General features: G+C 39.1%; 2 protein-coding genes and 1 non-coding gene across 4 annotated transcripts in view; 1 reads left to right on the top strand and 2 right to left on the bottom strand.

The window, feature by feature from the left end:
- The window catches only part of LOC117128145, a 734122-nt gene that overhangs the window by 308745 nt on the left and 397725 nt on the right, over positions 1 to 27652 (bottom strand). The gene's annotated exons all lie outside the window — the stretch shown is intronic.
- LOC117128703 lies at positions 5609 to 5714 on the bottom strand. The gene has a single exon (XR_004452097.1). It is a non-coding gene; the product is annotated as a small nucleolar RNA R71 (small nucleolar RNA).
- On the top strand, positions 21802 to 23300 carry LOC103839993 (14-3-3-like protein GF14 phi). Of its 2 annotated transcripts, none has more exons than XR_004451340.1 (4): positions 21802 to 22362; positions 22435 to 22557; positions 22635 to 22828; positions 22881 to 23300. XR_004451340.1 is itself a non-coding variant. In XM_009116473.3 (4 exons), the coding sequence occupies exons 1-4, from the start codon at positions 21886 to 21888 to the stop codon at positions 23042 to 23044; spliced, it is 786 nt and encodes a 261-aa protein (XP_009114721.1). In that variant the 5' UTR covers positions 21802 to 21885; the 3' UTR covers positions 23045 to 23268. The 2 variants fall into 2 exon arrangements, 1 of the variants encoding a protein (XP_009114721.1); XM_009116473.3 differs by having other exon boundaries at positions 22635 to 22751; positions 22976 to 23268.

Raw genomic sequence — 27652 nt, 5'->3', positions numbered from 1 at the left:
ACTATATTTAAAAAATAAATGAAAGAACTAACTTTCGTAAAAAAATTACCGAAAAGGAATTTTTACGAAAGATATCAATCATTCGGAAAACATGCTCGAAAGGAAAACTTAAGTCGACCAACGAACGTCGAACAATTCGAGCGACCAAACCATCGACCCACACCACACAAATCGAACGGTCCGAGCATCGAACCACTCGACGATCGTCGAGTGGTCGACCCAAGCAGGCCACTCGACGATCGTCGAGTGGACCGACCATCGAACCCACTCGACGATCGTCGAGTGGTCTATCCCGGAACGCCGATCCAACCCAAAATATTTGGGAAGACACCAATTCATGTACTCTCGTCTAAACCTTGATATGACTTCTTACGAACTACGGCTATACTGTCCCTTACTCCATCCTAAGTGGAGTTGTCGTCGAGACACTACGATAAAAACTGCGGTAAGTCCAAAAACGGCCCAAAGAGGCCTAAAACGGGACTAAGAACCCACTTACGATTTTATTCGGCAATCTATAGTTGGGGCTAATCGCTCTAACCTATTTGAACTCTGAATCTAACAGGTAAACTACTCAGACATAGCTAAGCAATTCATGACACAAAATATAAATAAAAACTGCATAGAATAGAATAGATGAATCAATGGAGTTCCAATCACAAATCTCTCTATGATTTTCTCTCCTAAAACTCTATGTTGAAAATAAGAATACAAAGGTGGCCAAAAGCTCTATTGCCTCCTAACACTTAGGCAAGTATATAACTATTAGGTTAAAAACTCGTCAGGGGTAATCTTGTAAATTGGTGAAGTCTTGGGTTTAAAGTCGGCTGAAACCAAGTCGTGCTTCCGCGTCTCGACATTGAGTGATGGTACAGGATGTACATCGATTGATCTTAATCTTCAATCTTCGAGGCTTCTCTTCTGTGTCGATCAATGTCATTGGATGTGCATCGATCGATTGTTTCTTCTTCGTATCGACCTCTTATGGTCAGCTCGGATGAAATCTCTTTTAAGCTCCTAAATGCTCCATTATCATCACTTTACTCAAAGATACTTCTGAACCTGAAATATACCTAATAGGATATAATATATATTATATAAATAGAAAAATACTTATATACCATGGGTAAAAATTGTCAAATCCATGGTATATCAACTCTTCCAGACTTATCCTTTTGCTTGTCCTCAAGCAAAACAAACAGGCATTCTCTCTGAAAGAGGTTTGAAAGCAGCAGGGACTTATAGATATAAAACATAGAAATCATCACCTCTAAAATTTCGCAAACCACATCTAAAGTCCTAATCACAAAAGCACATTATGCAATATCCTAGCTTAGCAACCAAACTCAACTAGTCAACAGCTTAGCAAATCCTGTCTGACATTCCCCTCTACTAACCTCATTTCTTAACATAAATATAAAAGTGCATGCTTTACCTTGGGGGTATCGATCACAGGATGCAAGGATTTCAGACAAGTATCTGGAACTGCAGGTTAAAGTTAGTTCCTAATGTCTCTCTCTCTAATTTCTCTCTTGAGTCAAAGTCTGCTTCCATTACAGGATCAGTGACAAGGATTGGACAGGCTTCCATGAATCAAGACTTAATGGTGGTTGCCACCAAGCCCTGTTCACTTCTTTTTGACCTATATCCAAAAATTCTTTGTGAAGCGAGCCTTGAAGATTGCCGCCTCCAAGTCCCGTTCGAATTCTTTATTTGGAATCTTTATGAAGCAAGCCTTAGTGGTTGTAGCCACCAAGTCCTGTTAAGATTCCTCCTAACTAAATCCTAAGTCCTATTTTAATAATAATTTTTGGATTTTTTATATATAGCTAATACTAACTACTCTAGGGTCGAAATAGAGAGAGAGAAAATTGTGATAAATAAATCTACATAAGGCTTTACCTTCCAGACCTGTTTGATGAATCTGATTCCATGTATACCAAGTCCCAAGACAAGCGTTTGTGTCAGGTTTAGTATTGGAGGTCAGATTTGGTTCCTTCAAACAATCACGACAAATGTGTAAGTTGACAGGTTGATCCACTTTAGCATCTTAGTACTATCTGCAATCAGTAAATCTAGAGTGGTGCTAAAGAGTGGTTAGATATTCAAGTAATAAAATCATAGTCCCTTTCACATAATTAAGCATAATTTATAAAAAATCTTTTTTATAAGAATCAGAATAAATCATATCAGTAAACCTCCCCCCAGACTTAAATTACACTGTCCCAGTGTAACACAATCAGAGTTATGGTGTAAATAAATCATAAGTACAAATGTAACAAGTTAGGAAGATTAACCTGGCCGGAATGGGAATCGATCGATGTGCATAGGTATGCATCGATCGTCGTATGTGTGTTATGTCGATCGATGTCGACGTCTCGTCCACGGTCGATATGTTGGTTGTAATAACCCTCATGAGCAGATAGAATTTTGGTCAAGAAATTTCTTTAAGATCAGTTTGAATATCGGTCGATCAGAATTTAAATAAAAATCGACACGGTGAATTAATCTCTCGACGGGACAGTCTTTTGGTCGAAAGACCATCTCTTGATGGTTTTGATCGAGTGTTAATTATTATGTTCGATTCTTATTTATACTGGGCGAGTTTATTCAGAGCAGGACGAGATTTGAACGATGAAAAATATTTAATCGAAACTGTTCGAAAAATATCGACAAAACTCTTAAAATTATTTCTAAACAGTCACATGCCTTGCACCTGCTAGCATACTAGCTTCCTCAGTAATTAGGTCACATGACCTGCACCTACTTACTTACCTGCTTGCTCATTAGAAGTCACATGCTGGTCCCAAGCTGTTTGCTTCAGCTGCTTGTATCTTTTTTCATGGAAGGGAAATGTTCAGCTGCTTGTGCTGCTTGGTGTGCTGAATCATGTCACCAGCTGTCTAACCTCAGCTTTGTATTTTGTGGGAGCAAACCCTCATCTGAAGCAACTCCTTATGATATAAAATACTCTCTTCTCTCCTCTGAACGTCCTGTTACTGCAAGAAAAACCAGAGAAAAATTTAGAGAGAAAGAGAGAAAAATCTGTAAGAAATATTAGTTGAAAAATTCAGAAAAAATTCAGGGAAGAGAATTGAGCAAGGACAAACCTTTCTCACCATCCTGTGACTTTATCCAGTGTGTTCTGGTGTGGTTAAGAGCTGCAGGTTTGGCCTCCAAGAGTTTAGAATCACCCAAGTTCTTTAGCCTTTGATTTTATTGGTAAGAACATATGGGTTTGATGAGATCAGTTTTGCTTGAGCTTCAGTTCTTGTTAGGTAAACAAAACGATTTGGTATGTTTCTGATCTTGAACCTATCATGGATATCTTGTCCTGATCAGGTTAGACGTGTGTTCAGCTTAAAGTTTATATCAACCAAGTTCATCTTAAAACTTAACGAAATCGGTAAGTGATATACCTTGGATTTGACCCGTTTTCATCCATGGTATATAGGTGTTTTACTATATATATCTATGTTTTCTACTCTTCTAGGTATGTTTTTAAGTTCAGGTGCATTTCGGAGTAAAGCTATGACTTTGGAGCATTTTGGAGCTTAAAGGACATTTCACCCGAGCTGACCATGTAGAGGTCGACGAGAGGAAGAACAATCGATCGATGCGCATCAGTGTTGTCAATCGACACCAAGGGATGCCTCGACAGATGAAGATTAATATCGATCGATGTACACAAGTACCATCGATCGATGTCGAGACATTAGACACACGACATTTTGGATTCAGCAGACTTAAAACCCAAGGCCAAGCCAAATTATGAAAATGCCCTGACGAGTTTTTAACCTAGTAGATTATATACTGCCTAAGTGTTTTGACGGCAGAGAGACCTTTTTTGTTACAAGTTTTACTTTGAGAGAAAATAGAGTTTTGGAGAGAAGATCACTTGTGATTGGAACTCCTTGTTATCATTTCTTTTCATATATACTATGAGTTTCTATTTCTTCATTGTTATGAATTGCTTTGCTATGTCTGAGTAGTTCAATTATTAGATCCATGGTTCAAATAGGTTTGTGGGATTAGCCCCAAACTATAGATCTGCCTTGTTATGATATTCATGATAGATTTGTATTCATTGCTTGTTTTAGCCTTGCTAACTAGAACTTGATCATATGATTGCATATTCAAGCACCCTTGTTATCCCATCCTAGCATCTATCTATCATATTAAGACTGCTAGAGAGGGCTAACCGCCAATTTAGTATCTTAGTAGGGCATTTCATACTCGCACATAAGCGTGGCTAGAACCCGTCGATCGATGTGCTCAACTGACTATCGATCGACGTTGGCAAAGGTGTATCGGTCGACGTCCCAATAGGACCAACGATCGATACTCTTTCGTTGTCGATATACTAACCGTTGAGACACGAGATCTAGCCTGTTAACCCAGTGAAACATGCGACAGCTGATCACTGAGTTAAGCGGTTGAGCTCTAATATATCATGCATGCAACAAATAGGCATCTATAGGTATTATAATCTCCAACACACCTGAATAGTGGCCCTGCATCTAATATCATTTCCAACCAAGTTACATTTACTAGTTACTTCGCTTGTTACTATTGCTATTTCATTTAAAAATTTACAACTCTTAAAATTAATAAACACTAGATTTAATTGTTCCCTAGCTCCTTGTGGATTCGATCCCTAAGTACTACATCTGAACCTCTTTTGATGAGAGCAACACTTCTTAGGGTAATTTGAGTGGTATCAAATTTGGCGCCGTTGCCGGGGAGTTTTGATCGCCATTAGATTTAGTTTTATTGAATCTTATTCTTTTCTCTACTCCTTTCTAATAATCTTTTTCTTGTATTTTCAGGTGCATGCCCAGCGGTACCCGAAGCAACAAGGAGAAAGACTTGCTGTTCTCACACGATCCTGCTCATTTGGAACGCACCATCCGTAGAGATCAACGTTCAACATCGCTCGATGCAACAACATCGACGTCGATCGATACGCACAACCGACCGTCGAATGACACCAGACCTTCATCGTCGATCGATCCCAATTGTTCGACAACGATCGATACTATACCGCGTACGTCGATCGATACTGTGTCGTCAAAAATGGTAAACATTATTATTCTAACATAGGACGAGAACGGAAACCTGTATGACCAGGACGGTCATCTGCGTAATGCAACAGGTCAGAAAATAGACGCTCAGGGGACTGTAATCCCTGATGCTAATGCTGCAGGAGCTGCTCAACCTGTAGAAGAGGACGCTCGATCGAAACCACTGGCCGACTACAATCGCCCAGATGAGTACTATTCCAACAGATCAGCTATTCGACTTCCGGAGATCCAGAAGCAGAATTTCGAGCTGAAGCCTCAATACTACACTCTCGTGTCGCAGATACCCTACACTGGGTTACCGCACGAGCATCCTATGGACCATCTGGAACGGTTCGAGGATCTAATCGCTGCTATTCGGATGGAAGGAGTCCCCGAAGACTACCTGCTGTGCAAGCTCTTCAGATACACGCTGAATGGAGAAGCGATGCACTGGCTTAGGCAGCAACCCACAAGATCTTTAACATCCTCGGCCGACATCAAGAATGCTTTCTTACGAAACTTCTTTGATGAGGCGCGCGCTGAAGAACTTCGGAACAAAATTTTCACATTCTCGCTGGAGGCTGGAGAGTCCTTCAAAGATGCGTGGAATAGATTTAGGTTCTTCCAGCGAGACTGTCCACACCACGGATTTAACGAAGTGCAGCTGCTAAGCACTTTCTTCCGAGGTCTCGCCTTACAGTATCAAATGGCTCTTGATACGGCGAGTGAAGGAAACTTCACTACTCGGAATCCGTTGGAAGCTGTGAGACTTATCGAAAACCTTGCTAACAACAGCAGCACCAAAAACACTGACTCTGAACGGAAGAAGTTTGTAGCCTCTATCGGGAAGGAACAGATGGACGAAGTAAGAGCTAAGTTAGATGTGGTGCACGAGCTTTTTAGGAAGCAAGTCTGTTCAGCTGAAGGAGAAGTAGCAGATACGGAAGGAGAAGAAAATGTGAACTACATCAGAGGTACCGGATTCCAGAAATTTGGAAACCAGGGTGGAAACAGAAACTTCTTTGGAAATGGTCAAAGAAGTAACCAAAGTTCACAATTTCAAAAACCCTTCAACAACAGCAAAAGCTACTCGAACTCCTACTACCAGAATCCACCACCCCAGACTCAGGAAAGCAAGATCGAAGAGATGCTTGATCGAGTACTCTTGGGACAACAAAAAATCACTGTGGATTTTAATGGTAAAATAAACTCCGCCTACAACAATCTGAACACCAAAATCGAGACCTTAGGGATTCAGGTGAGAAAAATTGAAACGAAAATAATTCAGACGGGCGAGACTATAAAAAGGCAAGAAGCTTTCGCTAGAGAGGCAGGAGCCGACAAAGGGAAACACCACGTAAATGCCATCATAGATGATGATTTCTGGCAAGTGGTGAGAAATGAAAAGCTTGAGGAAGGAGACTTCGAAATCGAAAGCTCCATGAGTCTCGGCGGATCCCAATGGTGTTGACCGATGTCGATGAACTCGCATCGATCGACACACCATGACGAAGATCGATGGACGGATTACTCCAGTCATCGATCGACGTCGTCCGCTAAATCGACTGAATGCAATGCAGTTCGAATTCTAACTCATGAGGAATTCACAGCTAAGCATCCTAACCCACCCTCCCCTTTCTATGATAAAATCGATCGACCGGTTGAGCCAACCATCGATCGACGGAGTGAGTCCGACGTCGATCGCCACAACACACCTACCATCGATCGACAGGCACCTCTGACATACCGAGTGCGGTTACCCTCAATCGATAATGATTATATCAACGCACTCAGACCACCACCTAAACCATTAGCTAGCCCACCCGAACCAAAACCCAACCCTTTAAATAGTTCACCAGAACCAGTTCAAGAAGAACAAGAAACTGAAGGGAGAAAGTTAAGGAAAAAAAAGGAGAAAATTCCTAAGAACCTTAAGAGGGAAGCTAACGAGAAGGAGATGGATGGTTTCACTAAAAGAATCCTCAGAATCCCAATCGAAAAAGCTTTTGATGAAGCTTACTTCACACACTGGTTGTGGATAATCTTCAGAGAAACAAGGGTAACTGAGGAGGACATTAGGAGAATGTTTCATCAAGTCAGAGAGAAGATGAAACACATGATCACATTGACGAAGAAGAGTGATCCTGGGAAGTTTGCAATACCATGCGTAGTCAAGGGTGTTGAATTTCCCCATTCAATGTGTGACACAGGAGCATCAGTTAGTATCCTCCCTAGGATCATGGCAAACCAGCTTGGTTTGACCATCTAACCTTCAACAGAATCCTTCACATTCGTGGATCTTTCAGAAAAACGATCAGGAGGTATCATAAAAGATCTGGAGGTACAGATTGGTAATGCCCTTGTCCCTGTAGATTTTCATGTCCTAGACATCGAGCTTAACTGGAACTCTTCACTTCTGCTTGGAAGATCTTTCCTAGCTACAGTAGGAGCCGTATGTGACATGAACAAAAACAAATTGTGTCTGACGCTGATAGACCCCAACATCCACTACGACCCCATCCGACCCAAGAGAAAGGTTATTAATTATGTGGATTACGGGAAAGAACTTGGCTTCATTGGCGCATGCCATTGTGGATCAGAGTATGAATCAGAGTACGAAACAAAGTACTCGGAATCGATCGACACCCCCACCTTTCCATCGATCGATTGCAATGAGTCAACTGTGACCGATGACCGCAACAACACGTCACTCGACGTAAAGCAGCCGGTTGACCATTTCGCTCCACCTAATCATTATTACCCCCACTTTTCCTTCCAATTTCCAAGCAAGAGAGGACGTGATGATTATTCTATAGGCAGTTGGGCAGACAGTGGTTTCCATGAAAGTTTTGCAGTTGACGCTGTAATTACTTCATCTAATGAGGAACATACAGAGGAATACGATGAGGATTATTGGAAAGAACGTGCAATAGAAATTTCTTTGCAGGATGAAAGATTTGAAACACATAAGTTCACCAACACATTTCCAACATCGATCGCCGAAGTGCACTCCACATCGGTCGATACACGTATAGGAACATCAATCGATATTCGTGCCGCAGCGAAAATTCAGGAGCAGGAGAATATTCCCTCTCCAACTAGGTTTAGAGATACCTATATAAAACGTTTTGCACCCCCAAAATCACCTCCACACACCAGAGCAGACACACAAGCAAAAAAGATGAACACTCTTCCATCTAAATCAACAGGAAAATCCATGAAGAGCAATCATCTCAAGAACACAAGTTCTGCAGAAATTACTCTGCCATCGATCGATGCACCTGTATCTACATCGATCGATACTACTCTAAACCCTAGTCTTTCTATTTCTAAATTGACTGATAATGCAAACATTGATTACGGTTTTCTAACACCTGATGAATTTGGTATTTTCAGGGACCCAGATGGTAACGCACATGCAATGGATGGAAGGATCTTACAAGTATCCAGAGAGGATATAGCAGATAGCCTTCAAGTGGCCAATGGACCTGACAACCTATTCTCACAGCAACGTGGCACTCCAGCAGTCATTCAAACCGATCCAAACAACCACGTAGGAGTAGCCAATGGACCTGACAACCTATTCTCACCGCAACGTGGCACTCCAGACGTCATTCAAACAGACCCAAACAATGACGTAGGAGTCGCCACAGCAGAAATCAATCCAGATCTATCACGCCAAGCAAAACGGCAAGCATCGATCGATGGGAAAACTGAGACATCGATCGACAGGGTAACACCAACGTCGATCGATAGGGATGACCCGACGTCGATCGATAGACATTATGAATTTGGAAACCGCGCTTTTGACATGTACGGAGCCAGAAAGTTCACTTGGGAACGAAGGGACGAGTATGGAGTCTACAGAGATGAGTGTGGACACGCACGAGGCGTAGCTAGTGAGATGATACCTGTCACAAAGGACGACATCAGGAAATTACTGGAAAGAGCATCTCTTTTTGAAGAGAGCCACATCTGTCTTCCAGAACATGCCACTTCGTTCACACTCACAAGACTGGCACCAGAACTCTACACCAAAGATGAAATCAATGAGATGGTATTTGGTATTTGTGGAGCTCAGGAAAGACTGGGAGAGGAGCTCAAATCATTGGTAGAAGATACACATCAAAAGAAGCTGTCATATTCCCAAACAGGAAAACTGGGATCACCTGATTTGAAAGTGGGATAGCTTCTTCATCCTAACTCCTATTAGATTTATTCGACTTCCTGGTGATTTTCCACTACTTTATGTATCAAAATCAAGCTTCTTACATCGCGATTCATCCTGGTTTGATTAGAATGACAAAGAAGCTGTCATATTCCCAAAAAGGAAAACTGAGATCACCTGATTTGAAAGTAGGATAGCTTCTTCATCCTAACTCCTATGAGATTTATTCGACTTCCTAGTGGTTCTCCACTACTTTATGTATCAAAATCAAGCTTCTTACATCGCGATTCATCCTGGTTTGATTAGAATGACAAAGAAGCTGTCATATTCCCAAACAGAAAAACTGGGATCACCTGATTTGAAATAGTATCAGAAGGTCTCTCCGCAACCTTTTGTGTCGCCTTTCAAACCACCCAGTTCTCCCATCTTTGGTGAGTTCATATCCAAAGCCCATTGAGTGATCCTGTCTGAATCTAGGATGTATCAAGTCTTCTTCGTAACCAGAGATTTGACCAAAAACACGGAATAAAAATCGAGAATACTTCCAACGAAGTCTTCTAATTAATATTAAATGTTTTACTATTAATTATCAATTGTAAAACATAACCAACAAAAACTTCTGGTGACAGTGAGAATACTTCAAGTAACAGTAAAGAATACTTTCCGGAAAGTCTTTCGGCATATGACTTCTCGGAAAGTCTCCTATACAAATTCAAAATTTTGACAAACTTTGGTCAATTGCAAAACTAACTTGTTTATGTGAGAAGTTTTTTCGTTTTTTGTTAACAAAGAAAAGTTAGAAAACTTCTATAGAAGTATTCGATAAAAAATACACAAAAAAAAAATTCTAATTGCAAAACTAACCTATTCATTGACTAGGAGACTTCTTTAGAAGTCTTTTTCATTGAGAAGAGTTCCATAGAAGTCTTCTTAGCTAAACAAATCTTTTAAAAAAAATCAAAGATTATTCCTAAATCTGGTGTGGTTCATGTTTAGTTTCTCTAAGCACACGTAACTTCTTAATGAATGTTACCCCCTCCTTCTGATCAAGAATCATGTACTTGAGTAACTCTAATAAGCTTATAAATTTTGAAGTAAATAAGTTGGGATTTTAGGATGAAGTTGGAGAGAAAGTGAAAGGGAAATGGTTGTGTATGTAAGAAATAAGATTATGAAGGTGATGTTGATTTTAGGTGCAATTAGAGTTTCAAATTGGTTGTTCATGGTGGTTAGTGTATTGATGACAATGGCAATTTGTAAATAAAAGAGTAAGATGATGATGATTGAGTAAAAAAAGGCATTTTTGAAAAGAGTAATGGCATTTTCTTGAATAACATGAATTTCTAAGATGAATAAGTAAAATTCCAAAACAAATCGTGGTATTGCATTTGACTTTTTGTTTTGATTTTTGCATAAAGCCCATATATAAATCTGAAATCTAATTTTTCATATAAATAAGTTTAAAATGAATATCGTCAATCATTTAGATATATTATCATAAAAGTACATGAAAAGTAAAATGTCATTTTTAATGTTCTAATCTGCAAACTGAAATTTGTTTTAATATATTTCAGTAAAATAACAATTTGATTATCCTAATATATTATAAATAAATATATATAATTTCACTTTTAATGATGGTTCCTCATTTATATGAATATTGCATCATTTAATATATATTTTTTAATTTAAGTATAAATATAAATAAGTTTAAAACAAATAGAAAATGTCATTTATCATTATTTAATAACTTATGCATGAATTAATAGAAATATAATAGGTTTTTATATCCTAAAATAAAATTATATTTAAACATATTTTCGTAAAATAATTTTTAAACGTAATTAATATAATACATTTTATATTTTTAAAATTAAAAAATTTTATTTAAAAGAACAAGTCAATTAATGAATTTTACATCCAAAACTGTTATCCAAAATATAATTTTATAATAAAATATATATTACTAAAATAAAACAGAATTTCTTAATTAAAATTTTTTTTAATAAAGACAGTAATGGTGACATTTTATGTAAATCAAAAATTAATCATATATAATAAATGAATGTACAAAAAGAATTCAAAATGTAATCAAATAAAAATAAAACACTCACAAATTATACTCTAAAAACTAACAATAATTTTTGTTTATAAATATTTAAAAAAATTGGATGATATGGTTTATTTGATAAATGTTTTAATAAGTATGTATATTTTCAAATAGTAACTATCAGTATTAGTTTGTTACGGTATCTAGCTAACTTTAGAAAATTAATTTTACATTAATTCATGCTTTGTATTATCCAAATCATTAAATTTAAAAGAAAATAAATAAAATTGGAAAAGAATCAATGTATTGAAAAACAAATTTATAAGAGAAGAAAATAATCAACGTCTTTATCTATTGAATTCGACTGCAACTGTCCCACCCAAAATGGGTATAGCTCCGCACCTTACCTTCACTGCCTGTAGGATGAATTTTAACGCTAGTCTTTTTAAAAGGTAACAATTTTTAACAGCGAAAATATTAACTGCTGCAAAAGTATCAGCAAAGGCTATTATGATCAAGCTTGGGAGAGAACAAGAAGTTTGTTATATCAAAATAACTTCTGTTAATATTGATAATGAACATTTACATCCTACTATATAAAAGGAGCTAAATTCTAGCTTTTCTAGAGGTACCACATAAGCAAAATAATCTCCACCTATCAAACTGCCATGTCACTTGGAAAAAAATTATTGCCCATGCTCTTTGATTTATATCACGTAACATCACTGAATATCCCACTCGAACCAGTCCAAACGCTATAAAACCAAAGAAAAATATATAATAGGCTGCAAAAATATTTGCCGGTGGGCCTGGTAAAGAAAAATCTCGCAGCCCAAAAAAATTCTCATCCAAAAAGAATTAGAAATAGACATCATTTAGAAAATAATTAACTAACATACGACTTTTGATATTTCTAGAAATTTCAAATTTGTAACTGCTAATTTATTAATAGAATCATATATCTATATTGAATTATGTTCTATTTTTAATCGTTAGACTTCAAGGGTAAATAAATTATTAATTTATAATATATATAGTTCATAACTTTATATTGTAGTTATAAATAAAAAGAAAATAACCGGGGAGGGTGAAGAAGCTCATGTAAAATTATGTAATTAAAATTCGAAAATGGTGAGTATGATGAGGTGAATCTAAGAAAATTTGCTGTACAAATTATGGTGCTTTTTTCGTCCACTATAATGATTTAAAATAAAATATATATTCACATAAATAAGTCAATATTTGTTGTTTTTTTTTTGGTAAGATGTTAAGATTATCATTTTCTGAAAGGTTACACTGTTGTTTTTAAACAACTTATTACAACAAGGAAACAAAAACAACCAACAACAACTCAAAGTAAAAAAAAACATTAAGGAGGTCTTATACAAGAAAGATAAAAAGAAGTAGAGAAGAGGAGAAAGAAGAACTTGCCGGTTAAGAGAGGAGACGGTCACGCATCATACGGTCGAGAGAGGCAAGGATGACTGATGAAGGTGAGGAGACAGCTGTGAACACACGAGCATTACGCTCTTTCCACAGCAGGTAGATGGCTGACTGAAAGTAGAGCTTGATGACTGGAGTAGCATGCGCATCTGCGTTGACGCGAGGTTGATTGATGCAGGCTGCAATAGAGTGTAGATCAGCCGGAGGAGAAATCCAAACTTCAGCAGCAAAAGGCTCTCATATCAAGCGAGAGAAAGAGCACTCAAAGAAGAGATGATGGTGAGTCTCTATTTCCAGATTACAAAGGACGCACGTTCCTGAGACATTTAACCCCCAACGCCTCAAGCGATCCTTGGTTGGCAGTCTTCTCCGCAAAGCCAACCATGATATAAACGCATTACGTGGAATATGTTCCTTGAACCAAATAGTCTTGTGCCAATATTTGTTGTTGATAGTGTTTATATTATTTTCTGACATTAGTATCCATATTTTTTAGTAAACTGATCCAAAGAGATTAGTTTGTGGAGCTAACCAAACGAGGATTATAGTGTTTATTTTGGAAAAAGTAATAGGTTGAATGATAGATGGCGTGCGTGCTTTTTCACATGGAAATCTGTACATATATTAAAATTGTAAGATTTGAATCATAGAGAAATATAGTTATATGACTGAAGTTGGTCCATTCTGAAACTTAAGATGGCTAAAATTCTTCTTTGTCAAAATGCATAGATGTGAATCTTATATGAATAGAGTTTTCCATTGCTTATAGCAGTGTAATAAACTCTGTGTGTAAAGGAGAAAAAAATGTTATATAAGTGAAAACAAAAATTATGATTTTTTTTCTTGTGCCTATAGGCTCTTCGCAATTTGAAGAAGAAAAAACATATTGTGTGAAAATCTTTGGCTAGGTCAAATTTTATCCAGTTGTTTATAAAACTGTTGTTATCTGATTCATGTAATTTTTCAGTGTTGATTTAAAAGCCCAAAAAAACCATCTATACTGACTTTTTGATATTTTTTTCTGTTATTTGAATTTAAAAAGAGATAAAACTTTCGATAAGTTATGTAAACTCAGAACAAGTATTTAGCTTTAGAAAGCATTTACATGTTTCAAACTTATAATATATACATATATAATGTTTAAAATTATGCATATAAAACCTGTGAAAAATGTGCCTGAATATGTTTCTCTTCTTTAATGTGTTAATCGTACTATATATAACATTATTTTAAAATTTCAAAAAGTTTATGTCACATACAAAAAACCATCAATTAAAAATATAATTCTCTATCTACAACAAGAAAAATGAAAAATTATAAACATATAAATTTAAATTAAGAAAAGCTAACATTGGAAAAACAAGAAGTTAATGTACAAGAAAAAACCGACAAATAATATTATAAATAAAATAAATTTATAAGACACAATCCGCGCGAAGCGCGGAAAAAAATCTCTAGTGTATATATAATAAGCTGTACACTTAACCGTACTAAACCACTTTTCTAATTTAACATCTAACCGGTAAACCGGGTTATATACACCAATAGGCCCCCTCAAGATGAGCATTCAACAATGTTTTGAAGACTCATCTTGGATATCAAATAGTGAAATTGATGCGGAAACAATGGTTTAGTCATGATATCGGCAACTTGATCAGCAGTACGTACATGAAGCGTCTCAAGAATGCCACGGTCGAGTCTCTCTCGAACAAAATGGCAGTCATTCTCAATGTGTTTTGTCCGTTCGTGGAACACAGGATTCATCGCAATATAAATGGCTGCTGTACTGTCAGAGAACAATACGGAGGTTGCAACAATGGAAGCTTCAAGTCTTTGATCAGCTTGATCAGCCAAACCATCTCCAGAGCTCTATACTCTGCTTCCGCATAAGAACATGAAACAGTATCCTGCTTCTTCGACCTCAATGAGATCAAGGAATCTACAAGACACATGGACAAGCCTGTTGTTGATCTTCGACTATCACGGCAGGTTGACCAATCAGCATCAGCAAAACCTTTGAGTGTTAAGTCCGCAGTAGCCGAATAAAACAGTCCCTGACCAACCGTCCCTTTAACATACTGTAACACACGATAGACAGGTTGAAGATGTGGAACCTTCGGAGCTCAAGAGTATTGACAAAGGTTGTTAACAGCATAAGTTATGTCAGGTCTTGTGATAGTGAGATACATCAGTCTACCAACAAGACTCCTGTACATTTCAGGATTAGCAACTGGAGCTCCTTCATCAATCGACAAATGCAAGTTTGGAACCAATGGAGTTGAAATAGGTTTGCAACCAAGCATGCCAGAAGAGGTGAGAATTTCCAATGCATAGTTACGCTGACAAATCGATATTCCTTCACTGCTCCGAGCTATCTCCAACCCCAAAAAAATATTTGAGAACACCAAGATCTCTGAGTTGAATTGCTGAGACAAATCCTGAATCAAACCTTTAGACTTGGACTCATTCGTACTAGCCACCACGATATCATCTACATACACCAATACCGCAAGAAAGTAACCATCATCACACATTTTCAGAAAGAGTGTATGATCTCCAGTAGCTCGTGAGAAACCCAAGCGCACTAATGCAGCAGAGAACTTCAAAAACCATTGTCTTGATGCTTGTTTTAGACCATAAATAGATTTGTTCAATCTAAAAACAGCATTCTTAGGCAATGTAAGTCCTTTTCACTCTGCATAACCATCTGGGATTTCATATACATCTCCTCGTTAAGCTCCCCATTCAAGAATTCATTAGATATATCGAGTTTATGAAGAAATCATTTCCGAGAAGCCGCTACCTTCAAAAGAAATCGAATTGTTGTCATCATGGCCATTGGAGAGATAGTTTCAGTGTAGTCCAAACCCTCCTTTTGAGTGAAACCCTTAGCAACCACACGAACCTTACGTCTCTCAAGTGTGTCGTCTGCATTGAATTTCAAAGAGTAAAGAACCTTAAAACCAAGGGCTTTCTTCCCATGTGGTAACTGAGTAAGATCTCAAGTCCTCATAGCTTCCATTGCCCCCAAACTCTTTATCAACTGCTTCACACCATTCTTTAGAGTCCTTTGCCTCAGAATATAATTGAGGGATTGGAATCTTTGTTATGGTATTAATGTAGGATAAATGAGAGGGTGATATTTTGCAGTAGGATAATGAGGAAGAAATGGGATAAGTGGTATTTGAATCCACATTGAAACAATGGTAATCATGCAAGTGAGCAGGGTGAAAAAATTTCTGGGGGAAGATGAGAAGATGGATACGAAAGAGATGAATTTTCTGTTGATGGTATTTCTGGTGATGGTGATAAAAGAGTGGTACCTGAAGACAGAGAATGTGATGGTGTGAAGAGTTGTAACCCATCTTCAGACATAGTCGAAGAAGCCAGAGGGAAGATGTCTTCATGAAAAATCGCATTTCTTGAGATAGAAATCTGATGTGTCTCCAGATCCAGCAACTTATACCCCTTGTAACCAGAAGGATATCCCAAGAACAAACAAGCACGCGACCTTGGTTGAAATTTATGTCTCTGTTTCGGAGATGTAGAACCATAACAAAGGCACCCAAATGTCCTTATATGATCATAAGAAGGCTTCTTACCAGTAAGGATTTCATGTGGAGTCCTGTTACCAAGTAGAGGAGAAGGAGTATGATTGATAACAAACACCGCGGTCAACACACATTCACCCCAATAAGCCAGCGGATGTTGAGATTGGAACATGAATGTGCGTGCAACATTGAGAATATGCTGGTGCTTAAGCTCGACGACTGAGTTCTGCTCCGGTGTCTCAGGATATAAGTGATACGGAACAATTCCCTTCTCTTTGAAGAAAGATGTGAACTTAAGCTCTTGCGCATTGTCTGATCAAACCGATTTGACCTTCACATTGTATTGATTCTCGACTTGGTTAATGAATGTAGGAAACAGAGTTAAAACTTCATTCTTGGTACGCATCAAATAAATCCAAGTTGCTCGGGAATGATCATCCACAATCGTCAAAAAATATCTATAACCATCAACTGTCTCAACTGAAAATGGTCCCCAAATATCAATGTGTAAAACCTCAAAGATTGTATTACACATATTGTTGGAAGAAGGAAAAAATAATTTATTCTGCTTCGCCAAGTGACAAATGTGGCAATATGAGCTTCCTTTATTCTTATGTCGAGTTGTTCCCAAAGCCTCTGATATCAAATCCAGTCGAGAGTAAGAAGCATGTCCTAATCTGTTGTGCCAAGTTCCAATATCTACTGCTGCATTCACCATTATAGATATGTCTTCAACATTGAGCACATACAGATGGCCAATCCTCCTACCCTGACCAATCATCACACCCTTGATACGATCCTGTATTTCACAAGAAGCAGGATCAAATATCACTCTTGAACCAAGATCAGTAGTCAAAGAGCTTATACTGATGAGATTAAGCCAAAATTCAGGTATAAACAGAACATTTCGAAGAAGAATATGTTTGTTTTACCGAATATTTCCAACTCCACTAATCTTGATCAAAGAACCGTTGGGCAAGTTGACAGAACTTTGTACATAAGTATCCAACGAAGCAAATAGAGCTTTATCATGAGAAACATGATGAGTAGCTCCTGAGTCAAGAACCATGTTTCATTTCCCAATATATTTTGAGAAACTGTGATAATACCAATGAAGCAAAATGTAGACTGAGAGAAATTGATACCCGTCATATCATTCTGATGCTGAGAGGTTGAAGCTTCAGATGGATATGAGACTGAACTGTTCTGAAGCTGAGAACTGAACAACGCGATGAACTTTTGGATCTGATCTTTAGAAAGATTTCCAATCAATCCATCAAGAGAAGCTGGTTTCGTATCAGGTTGAGTAGATAAAGTCGTCTGATTTGTGACAGCGGAAGACTTTTGAAACTTATCAGCTGCTTTACCTTTAGGGAGATAGCCCGGTGGAAAACCATGTTTCTTGTAACACTTTTCTGCAATGTGCCCAACCTGATTGCAAAATGAGCAGATTGGTTTGCCCTTATGAGCACCTGATTGGACATAGCAGATACTAGAAGACTCATGAGGTGAAGTCACAGTCTCATAGACTTGGAAGGAAGCCGGAGAGATGTCAGTGGTAAAGCTCTTCTGACTGTCATCCTGATCCAAGATATTGTAGACTTCAGTGAGTGAGGGCTGTAACACCCCCAAACCGTTCTAGGCATAGGTCGAACCATCGGCCAACAATCAAACAAGAACATGACCGACGGCCCGACCGTCTACCAAGGTTTAGGAGCGCTACAAGACGGGTTAACGGGCAATCCAGCCAAAGTTACAAAAAGTGCAATTTGTAACTAGGCCAGGCCGCCCAGTAACACGTCCCGTCAGACCAAAGCCTAAGGCTTCTCAACCCATACTCCAATCTGACGTTGTGTTAGCTCGGACAAGCTAATATCAGAACAACAAGGCATTTGCACAAAACATTCGCGTTATTTATCTTATACAATATATGGTTTACAATACACAAAATATTATACAAGTGGTGGCATGCCAAGAAAGCGAAAGTACATACTTATAGTCTGAAAGCGTCTTAAGCAAAAAGATGCAAATCTACACCAGCCAGCCTAGCCTCCCGCGTCTTCTACGAGCTCACTACTGGTCACCTGAAAAAAAAACGAGTGAGGAGTGAGTAATCTAGCATTACTCAGTGAGTTACAATCCCCAACTAACAAATACAACCCCTCGCTATCCCACCCCAAACAATCTAAAGCGAGAGGTTCACCTAACGACACAATTCAATAACAATAAGCAATATCCAAAATACGCAGCGGTAAACGATAGCAAGATAACTAGCATTATGCTAATTACTAGCTCATCACCAAACTCAAACTCGATTTAAACCAGGGTTTAACAATCCAAAACACGATATAATATATATAACAAACTCGGGCCCTGGTGACGTTATGTTCCTCCTTCACTATCGGCAATATCCTATCTTCCTACCACAAAGGTCAGAAGAAGGAACTTTCAACCGACCAAGGCCCACTGTCCTTCGGGTCACCGCGCGACAGCCCACAGTCCTTCGGGTCACTGTCACATTACACCGTCGTGTAATCACTCAGCCATAGGCCATGACCCCGTCTCTCTGAGTCATCCCGATCCAGCGAATAAGGGGTTTTCTTGAACCCGCCGGGTACGAGGTCTGAAGGAACACTAACTCACCCCAATATGCCTAGCATTGTGGGTTACACAAATGCTATCGTCCAATATACGACTAATACTAAACCCGGTAATATAACACAAGGTTCCTAGTAATAGTCACCACAAAATCAACACATCCACCTCAAACATGCCTAGCATTGTGGATTACACAAATGCTATATGGCCAATATATGATTAATACTAAACCCGGTAAAATAACACAAGGTTCCTGGTATTAATCGCAAATTAACACAATCAATCATATTCCAAAATCTAGCATAAGACTAATTCCAGAATACCTAACTATCCACAACTTAGCGATATCATCTAACGAATCAACCTAACCATTAGCATGCTACTATGGTTCTCAAGCAATAACAAGCATGCTATCAACTCAATCAACATAACCTCAATTATTAACTAGTCAAACCGTTACTCAGTTAGACTCGGCATCCTGCCATGATCCAACTTCCAAGTAACGGGACCCTGCATGAAAACAACTCAGCAATCAATTGATTATAACTCACAGCTTTTGGTTAACCGTGGCCTTGACCCCAAACCCGACTTCTGCGATCCGAACCCTTCCTGACCTTCTCAAGTAGACCAACGTCCAGCCTGGTCTTGAACTGGTCTCCACTAGAACTTATCTCCCTTGACTTGAACAAAACCTTCTCCAGGTGCTGACTCAAAATCGGCAGAGTAACTGTTCTCGAAAACTGCCTAAATCGTTCGAAAACTATCGAAACTCGATCTTTCTTTCTATGCTTCTCTTTATGTTTTGGAATAGGTTTGATGTGTTCTGGATGGTTTGAAATGATAGGGGGTCGTAGGCTATTTATAGGAATTAGCAACCAATCAGGAACAAGCCGTGTGGCAGCCCGTGTGTCGCTTCGCATGGCTCCGGACGCATGCGCGGCGGCACCTCGTGCTCCACTTGTCCTTCAGGATGGCCTGCTCACATGCAAGGTGATACCACGCCCTCTACCTGTCTGGCTGCATGGCCTGCTCACATGCAATCTGACACCACGAACTCCACATGTCTGGCCGCATGGCCCGGTCGCATGCATCGCGACACCTCGTGCTTGGCCGTTCCACCTCGTGCTCCACATGTCTACTTGCATGTACAGGTTGCATGTACTGCAGCACCTCCTGCTTCCCTTGACACACACATTTCCAGTAGCTTGCCACCACGTCCTGAACACACTCATCAAGCCAGCTCGAGCTTCTCGGTCAATTCGGCCGATTTCGGTCTTTCCGATTAATTTTCGTCCCGCGATCAATCCCAAATATTTTTCTACGCCCGTTCTGATGGCCTGAGTATTTTTAATAAACCCCACTTGTATTCTGATCTTGAGGAAAAATATTTCCCGAACTTCTGACTTCTTCGAAAGATTCCGTTATACCAAAATTTAGGGTTTTTCGCTCAATTTCCGATTATCCTGTTGTGCTTCCAAAAGTGTCATGCTTTAAACGTCCTTTGAATCAATCTACCTCATTGTCTAAACATTGTCTAGTGGCATACTTGACTCATGGTTTAGACAAGAACAATCTGATCGTCCGCGACTCGACCTCCCAAAAGATACTCGACCATTCTCTTTTTTTTTTAAGGGTTTCTACAAGGGCAGTGTCTTCTTCATGATTATCTGGCAACGTATCACAGCGTAAGATTCATTTAGCCTGCAAGAAACTTCACAATATTGGCACGTTCAGCTTTCTACCGAAGTCTTTGTGCCTTGCCACAGATACACGGATCATCAACTTCCTCATAATTCTCCAAATTACTCCACAATGTTTTGAGTTTAGTGAAATAATCTGAAAGAGAGAGAGAACCTTGACGCAGATCCTCAATTTTCTGTGTCAGATTATATGTTCTTGGCAAGTTCGTCATATGAAATCTGCTGTGTAAGTCACTCCATATATCAGTAGCATCACTCAATCGGAGAATACTACGATATATCTGAGTAGAAACTGAGTTAAGAATCCAAGACTTAACAAGGCTATTGCATCTAGACCAAATTCGAAAATGTAAATCGGATTCCGGAGGACGAGGTAACAATCCATCGATAAAACTGATTTTGTTCTTCGCATCTAGAGCTATTTTCATCGCAGCTTCCCAATCATCAAAGTTCGTACCATCAAGTTTGAGAGAGACGAGTTGTAAACTTGGATGATCGGACTGTGTGCATGAAAAACAGGGAATGAATCGAATCCGTAAGATCAACACCCAACGGTACTCGCGTAGACTGAAGATCCGGACCAGTTATCACCGGAGAAGCCGTCGGAGCATTCCGAGTCGAAGTTGTTGCCGTACGAGTCGATCGACGAGGAATCTTCTTCCCTGACACCATCAAAGCTTTAAGACGAAAGGAATACGAGCTCAGATGAGGTAGATCACGAAAGGATCAAGCTCAGTTTTAGCTCTGATATCCAAGATGAGTCTTCAAAACATTTTCGAATGCTCATCTTGAAAGGACCTATTGGTGTATATAACTCGGTTTACCGGTTAGATGTTAAATTAGAATAATGGTTTAGGTTAAGTGTACAGCTTACTATATATACATGTAAATGATACCATATTACGATCAAGCTTGGGAGAGAAGAAGAAGTTTGTTATATCAAAATATCTGCTGTTAATATTGATAATGAACATTTACATGTACATGTAGTAAGCTGTACATTTAACCGTACTAAACCACTATTCTATTTTAACGTCTAACCGGTAAATCGGATTATATACACCAATAAAGGCAGAAGCTGTATTTGTTATGGTGAGAATTCACGTGTGTCTTTACAGCTTTCTCCTTCTCACACGTTCAATCCAACGGTTATCCTTGAATCTTCTTCGCAATCGTCGCTCCCCACTAACAATTAAAAAAAAATAACAAATCTTTTAATAACTAAAGTTCTAAAACAAAACACTCTCTGGCTCTCAGATCTGATACCTTCCCCTTGAAGCTTTATCTCCGATCTACCAATAAAGAAACAAAAATGGCCTCTGCCAGAGAAGAGTTCGTTTACCTTGCGAAGCTTGCGGAGCAAGCAGAGCGATATGAAGAAATGGTTGAATTCATGGAGAAAGTCACAGAAGCCGTCGACAAAGACGAACTCACCGTGGAGGAACGCAACCTCCTCTCCGTTGCTTACAAAAACGTCATCGGCGCTCGTCGTGCCTCGTGGCGCATCATCTCCTCCATCGAGCAGAAGGAAGAGAGCCGCGGCAACGATGACCACGTCAACACGATCCGTGACTACAGAAGCAAGATCGAAACGGAGCTCTCCAAAATCTGCGACGGTATCCTTAAGCTTCTGGATACGAGACTTATCCCGGCTTCTGCAAACGGAGATTCCAAGGTTTTCTACCTTAAGATGAAGGGAGATTACCATAGGTACTTGGCTGAGTTTAAGACCGCTCAGGAGAGGAAAGACGCCGCCGAGCACACCCTCACCGCTTACAAAGCCGCTCAGGTTTTCTCTTTCGATCTCTCATCTCAAAATTGAAATCCACATTTTCACTTGTTCACCTTTTTGTATTTGTAGGACATTGCTAACTCCGAATTGGCTCCAACCCACCCGATCCGTCTTGGTCTGGCCTTGAACTTCTCTGTCTTTTACTATGAGATTCTCAACTCTCCAGACCGTGCTTGCAGTCTCGCTAAGCAGGTAATGAAAACTTTCTGATCTCGTCATGTACCTATGTATGTGTAATTGACGAGGTGAGAATTTGGGATTTTTAACAGGCGTTTGATGAAGCAATTGCTGAGTTGGATACTCTAGGCGAGGAGTCATACAAGGACAGTACCTTGATCATGCAGCTTCTCCGTGACAACCTTACTCTCTGGACTTCCGACATGCAGGTAACAGCTAATATTTAACCCTTGAAACTTGATAAACTCTCTTTCTTTCTTTCTAGAATTGACCACCAACATTGTTCATAAGTTCTGAATCAAATGGTGAAGAAGCTTTACATTTTAATCAAAGATCATATAAATGGTCCACTTTTTGCATTATGATATTGATGCGCTCATCCTTCCTTGTTCAAATATGATTATGATGTGTTTGTTTGAATGATACGAACCAGGACGAAAGTACTGAGGAGATCAAAGAAGATGCAGCACCCAAGCCTGCTGAAGAACAGAAGGAGACCTAAGTCCGTGTCCTGCTTTGTTATCCAGTATTCTAAAATTATCCAACAATTGTGTTTTCCCGCTTTGTGGTTGTTTTCTAATCTCTTCGTTATGTTATCCTCGAAGCTTCTAAGGCCGTCTATTCTTGTCCTTTGTTTGCTCTTCCTAATCCTGGATGCTGCTGGATTTTTATCTGGTTTTATTTTCTTATTCATTGCTTTTCGGCTTGTGCCTTGTTCTGAATTCATATCATCTTCGTATTAATGATTTGTCAGTTCTTTTGTGATGTTTTTTCTTACACATATTTGTAGGTTTTTTATAATGAACTTTCAAATTTATTGATAATGAACAAAGAATAGGAATTTACATGATCAATTGTAGTTAACTAGCTAGCTTCTAAGCGGTAATTTAAATGAAAAAAGCCTATGAATGATTTAAACAAAACTGAAATTCCGCTTGTGACTTCAAACCAAAGCCTCAGTATACCCTCTAATTTGCTCCCATACAAATATTTCAGAGATGATATTTTGTTTCTCATAGTCTTATCAATCTGATGTGCTAGTTTTTCCATCGGTATCCAAGCTTTTCCATGCCTTTGTGCATTCATCTCTCGCCATATATGGTATATAGTCATTTGAAAAGCTATTTTCTCCAAAACTTTATCTAGATTAGAGCCACGACCACGCTGCATTCTTGTAACAGTGTCTTGCCAATCGGGAGTTATTTGGCTTCCAAGAAGTCTCCATGTTACTCGAATCCAAACCATGTAGCTCTAAGGACAAGCGAAAAAGAGATGATCTCTAGTTTCATTCTTCTCCCTCACACAGCAAGCACTCCTGATGGGCACCCCAAATCCCCATACGATCACCAGTTGACAAACGGTTTTTGATCACAAGCCAAGCGAACAGCTTGCGGAAACCAAATTCACAGTGTTTTGCCCCCAGTTTGCTTAGGTTTACTTACCAATTTTAAGCGAAGCGTTTGACGATTATAGATATGTAGACGTTTATAGTGCGGTCATTACTAGCGACCGACCCCAAAAAGATTCAAAATGTGTGCAATGGCAAGTTTGATGTAGTCTGCATCAGGAAGAAAAGAGTTTGAATTGGGATGTAATTATATTTTATTTATTTTAGCTACTTCAAGATAAACATGATTTATTTATATTTTACTTATTATAATCATTAGTGAACAAAAAAGTTATTATAATTGTTATGTAATTACCTTAGTTATTTATGTAAGTTTAAATAATTATGTTTTTAACACTAGTTAATTACGATACTCTGAATTATGAAAAACATTAAGTAAACGATATTATAGCCGATATTTATAGTGCGTTCGTTACTAGCGACCGACCCCAAAACATTCAAAATGTGTGCAATGGCAAGTTTGATGTAGTATGCATCAGGAAGAAAAGAGTTTGAATTGGGATGTAATTATATTTTATTTATTTTAGCTACTTCAAGATAAACATGATTTATTTATATTTTACTTATTATAATTATTAGTGAACAAAAAAGTTATTATAATTGTTATGTAATTACCTTATGTAAGTTTAAATAATTATGTTTGTAACACTAGTTAATTATGATACTCTGAATTATGAAAAATATTAAGTAAACGATATTATAGCCGATAATTCCATGCATATGTGTTAAAATCACGGTGATTATGTTTTACATAGGTTTTCAAATTTATTTTTTATTATTTAATGTTTAACTAGTTGAAGAAGTTTTGTTATTTTTGTATTATTCACTAGTGTACAGTTTTGTATGATTTAGAAAAATAATTTCTAAATAGTTTTGTTAAAGTCCCGAGAAGAGTATCTTCAAACGTAGGAGCTCCTTCTCTATCATTTTAGCCGGAGAAAGCATCCATGAAATTCATTAGCTGGTACCCCACCGTGGCGTCGACCAGCTTGTCAATATGTGGCAAAGGGAAAGGATCTTTTGGGCAAGACTTGTTAAGATCTGTAAAGTCGATGCATACTCGCCACTTTCCGTTCTTCTTCTTCACCACGACGACGTTAGCCAGCCACTCGGGATACTGGACCTCTCGGATGAACCCCGCGTTTAGTAGATTCTTGACTTCTTCGTTGATTATGACGTCCCTTTCTGGAGCAAACTTTCTCCGTTTCTGTCTCACAGGCTGGTGCAAGGGGTCCACTTGCAGCTGATGTATGATAACCTCGGGATCGATCCCCGGCATGTCTAGGTGTGACCATGCGAAACAGTCAGAATTGGACTGGAGGAAGTCTACCAGTCTTCTTCTTAATCCTTCGGAGAGCTTGGACCCGATCTTGAGGTTACGAGTTAAGTCACCTTCTACTAGGGGTACGTCGTCCATATCCTCGACTTCTGGTTCTTCTGTATGCGGAGCTTGGGATTTGACTTGCGGGGGCAACATTGTTTCGGTTCGCTCTTTTAGAGCGATCTGATAGCAATGGCGGGCGGTTTCCTGATCTCCTCTGATTGTTCTAATGCCTTGAGAGGTGGGGAACTTTATCATCTGATGGAGAGTCGAGGAAACTACTCTCATTTCATGAATCCATGCTCGGCCTAAGATTCATATTATAAGAGGAGTGGCAGTCGACGACGAGGAGCCTAGTAAGGAGGCTGACTCCTTCAGCGTAGATGGGGAGGAAGATTTCTCCGGTTGCTTGTTTGACTTTCCCGCTGAATCCTATCAGGGGGGGGGTCGCTTTGTGTATTAGGGTTCCTTCTTCTAACCCCAGACTTTGGTATGCCGCTTGGAAGATGATGTTACTGGAGCTACCGCTATCCACCAGTATCCTTTTGACCAGGCAGTTTGCTACCAGAAGTGTGACGACGAGGGCATCGTGATGAGGTAACAGGACTCTCTCTCGTTCTTCGGCTGTGAAGCTTATCTCATTGGTCTGGGAGGATTCCTGCTTGATTTTCGTCGAACTGCTCCCAGTACTCCTGGTGTTTTCCGGGGTGGTTGAGTGACTTGCACTGCACGTCTCTAATCCTCCGGATATGACGTAAGTCGTTTCCTCTTGCGAGTGTGGTAGGGAGGACTCGGCTTCGATAGGATTATCTGCTCGACTTCGATGGTTAGTAGATAATCCAAGGGGCTTGGCTCCTTCTTGAACAGCTTTGGGTGGTTTGGAGCACTCATCCATCGCCATCATCACGTAGTTTAGATTACTCCCCTCCTTCTAGCGCCAAACTGTTAGGGGATTTTTGTGTAGGATCTTTGTGAGTACTACGAAACGATGGACAAGTTGACTTGTTGGGTAGGTTTAAGAGTATTTCGTGAGGATTTATAGAGATAGAAGAGAATATAGACTTGAAGAGATCTTTATTACATAGAACAAGCAAGGATTACAAGTATATTCGTATGAACCCTAACCCTAGCCGCCTAAGTATAATCTCCCAGTCAAAAGGTCTCGATCCCTTGCTTGAGGGCTGTTGTCGCTCTTATATAGTCGTCTAGAAGTCAGTTTCATTAGGTTAAATTCTTCCATATTCGGAAATATGGAAGGTTCTCCTTGTTGGAAGTTTTCCATTTCTTGGAAGGGAGCAGGGTCTAGGAACCGAACCCAGGATTCCTTCTGGTGGGGACCCGGGGTATCCATTTATCAGGGATCCGGGGATCTGAGTCCTGCCTTGAGACTGGGGGAAATAATACCAGGATATTTTTCCCAAACAATGTGAGAGTCAGTATTTTAGGTTGGTTAACTTGTTCGAGTTGGCCTTGGCTTTGGGTAGTTGATCGAAGTTGAACCATAGCAAGATGTAAAGACTTCATCATTAGATAGAAAACCGGGTAGTGGAGATCTTGTCTTTTGAGTCTTATAACCCGAGAGAAATCCAGGAGAGTAGAATCCTTGATACATTGGCATCCGTGATGAAATACTTCAAAGAGGGTTGAAGTATGCATCTGGTTGTCGCTGATTATGAATCATGCTCTCTAGGTTTCTTTGGAGATCTTTCAACTGATTTTTAAGACTAGTCGTCTCTGCTTCCTTATTGCAAAACTGAATCGAGTCTACCATCATGTGTCGTGCCAGGGTCATCATTTCTTGATGGAGATAGTTAAGTCGACCATGTATCTCTGTTATTGAACTTTGAAGGCTGTGTAATCTTTTATTGTATCTTTCCGCCAATTGATCAACCTTGTGATTTATCGTTGATAATAATTGATTCTGAGCGAGGATATTCTCCGTTTTCTAGTTGAGGACCTTTTCCGCTTGACTAAGCTGGTCGGCGCCGGAAGAGTTGACAGCGTTAGAGAGAATATTTGGGGTATGAACGATATCACCCTTAATGAAGTCTTTTCGTGGAGTAAAATAATCTGGATTTATCAATATAATTTGATGTTTCGGCTCTTCCTTCTTGTCGGAGTATTGGACTATAAAGTAGTACTTTCCATCACCGAGTGGACCGACTGAAATATCTCCTTTGAGAGATCTTCTATAGAGCGGGTCCTTTTTTTCTCCGACGTATGCAAATATCTTCATCAGATTCGTAGTTTGCTTCTACACAAACAGTACAAGAGCAAACATCAATGTATTGATGTCCATCTTCGTCCATAAAAGGATAGATTATAGTTCCATCCTTTTCAAAATAACTTAATTTAGGAATTTGTTCTTTTACTGGACCATA

Source organism: Brassica rapa, chromosome A09, assembly GCF_000309985.2.
Source record: "Brassica rapa cultivar Chiifu-401-42 chromosome A09, CAAS_Brap_v3.01, whole genome shotgun sequence".
Classification (NCBI taxonomy): domain Eukaryota; kingdom Viridiplantae; phylum Streptophyta; class Magnoliopsida; order Brassicales; family Brassicaceae; genus Brassica; species Brassica rapa.
This window is presented reverse-complemented; position numbering and strand designations above follow the sequence as displayed.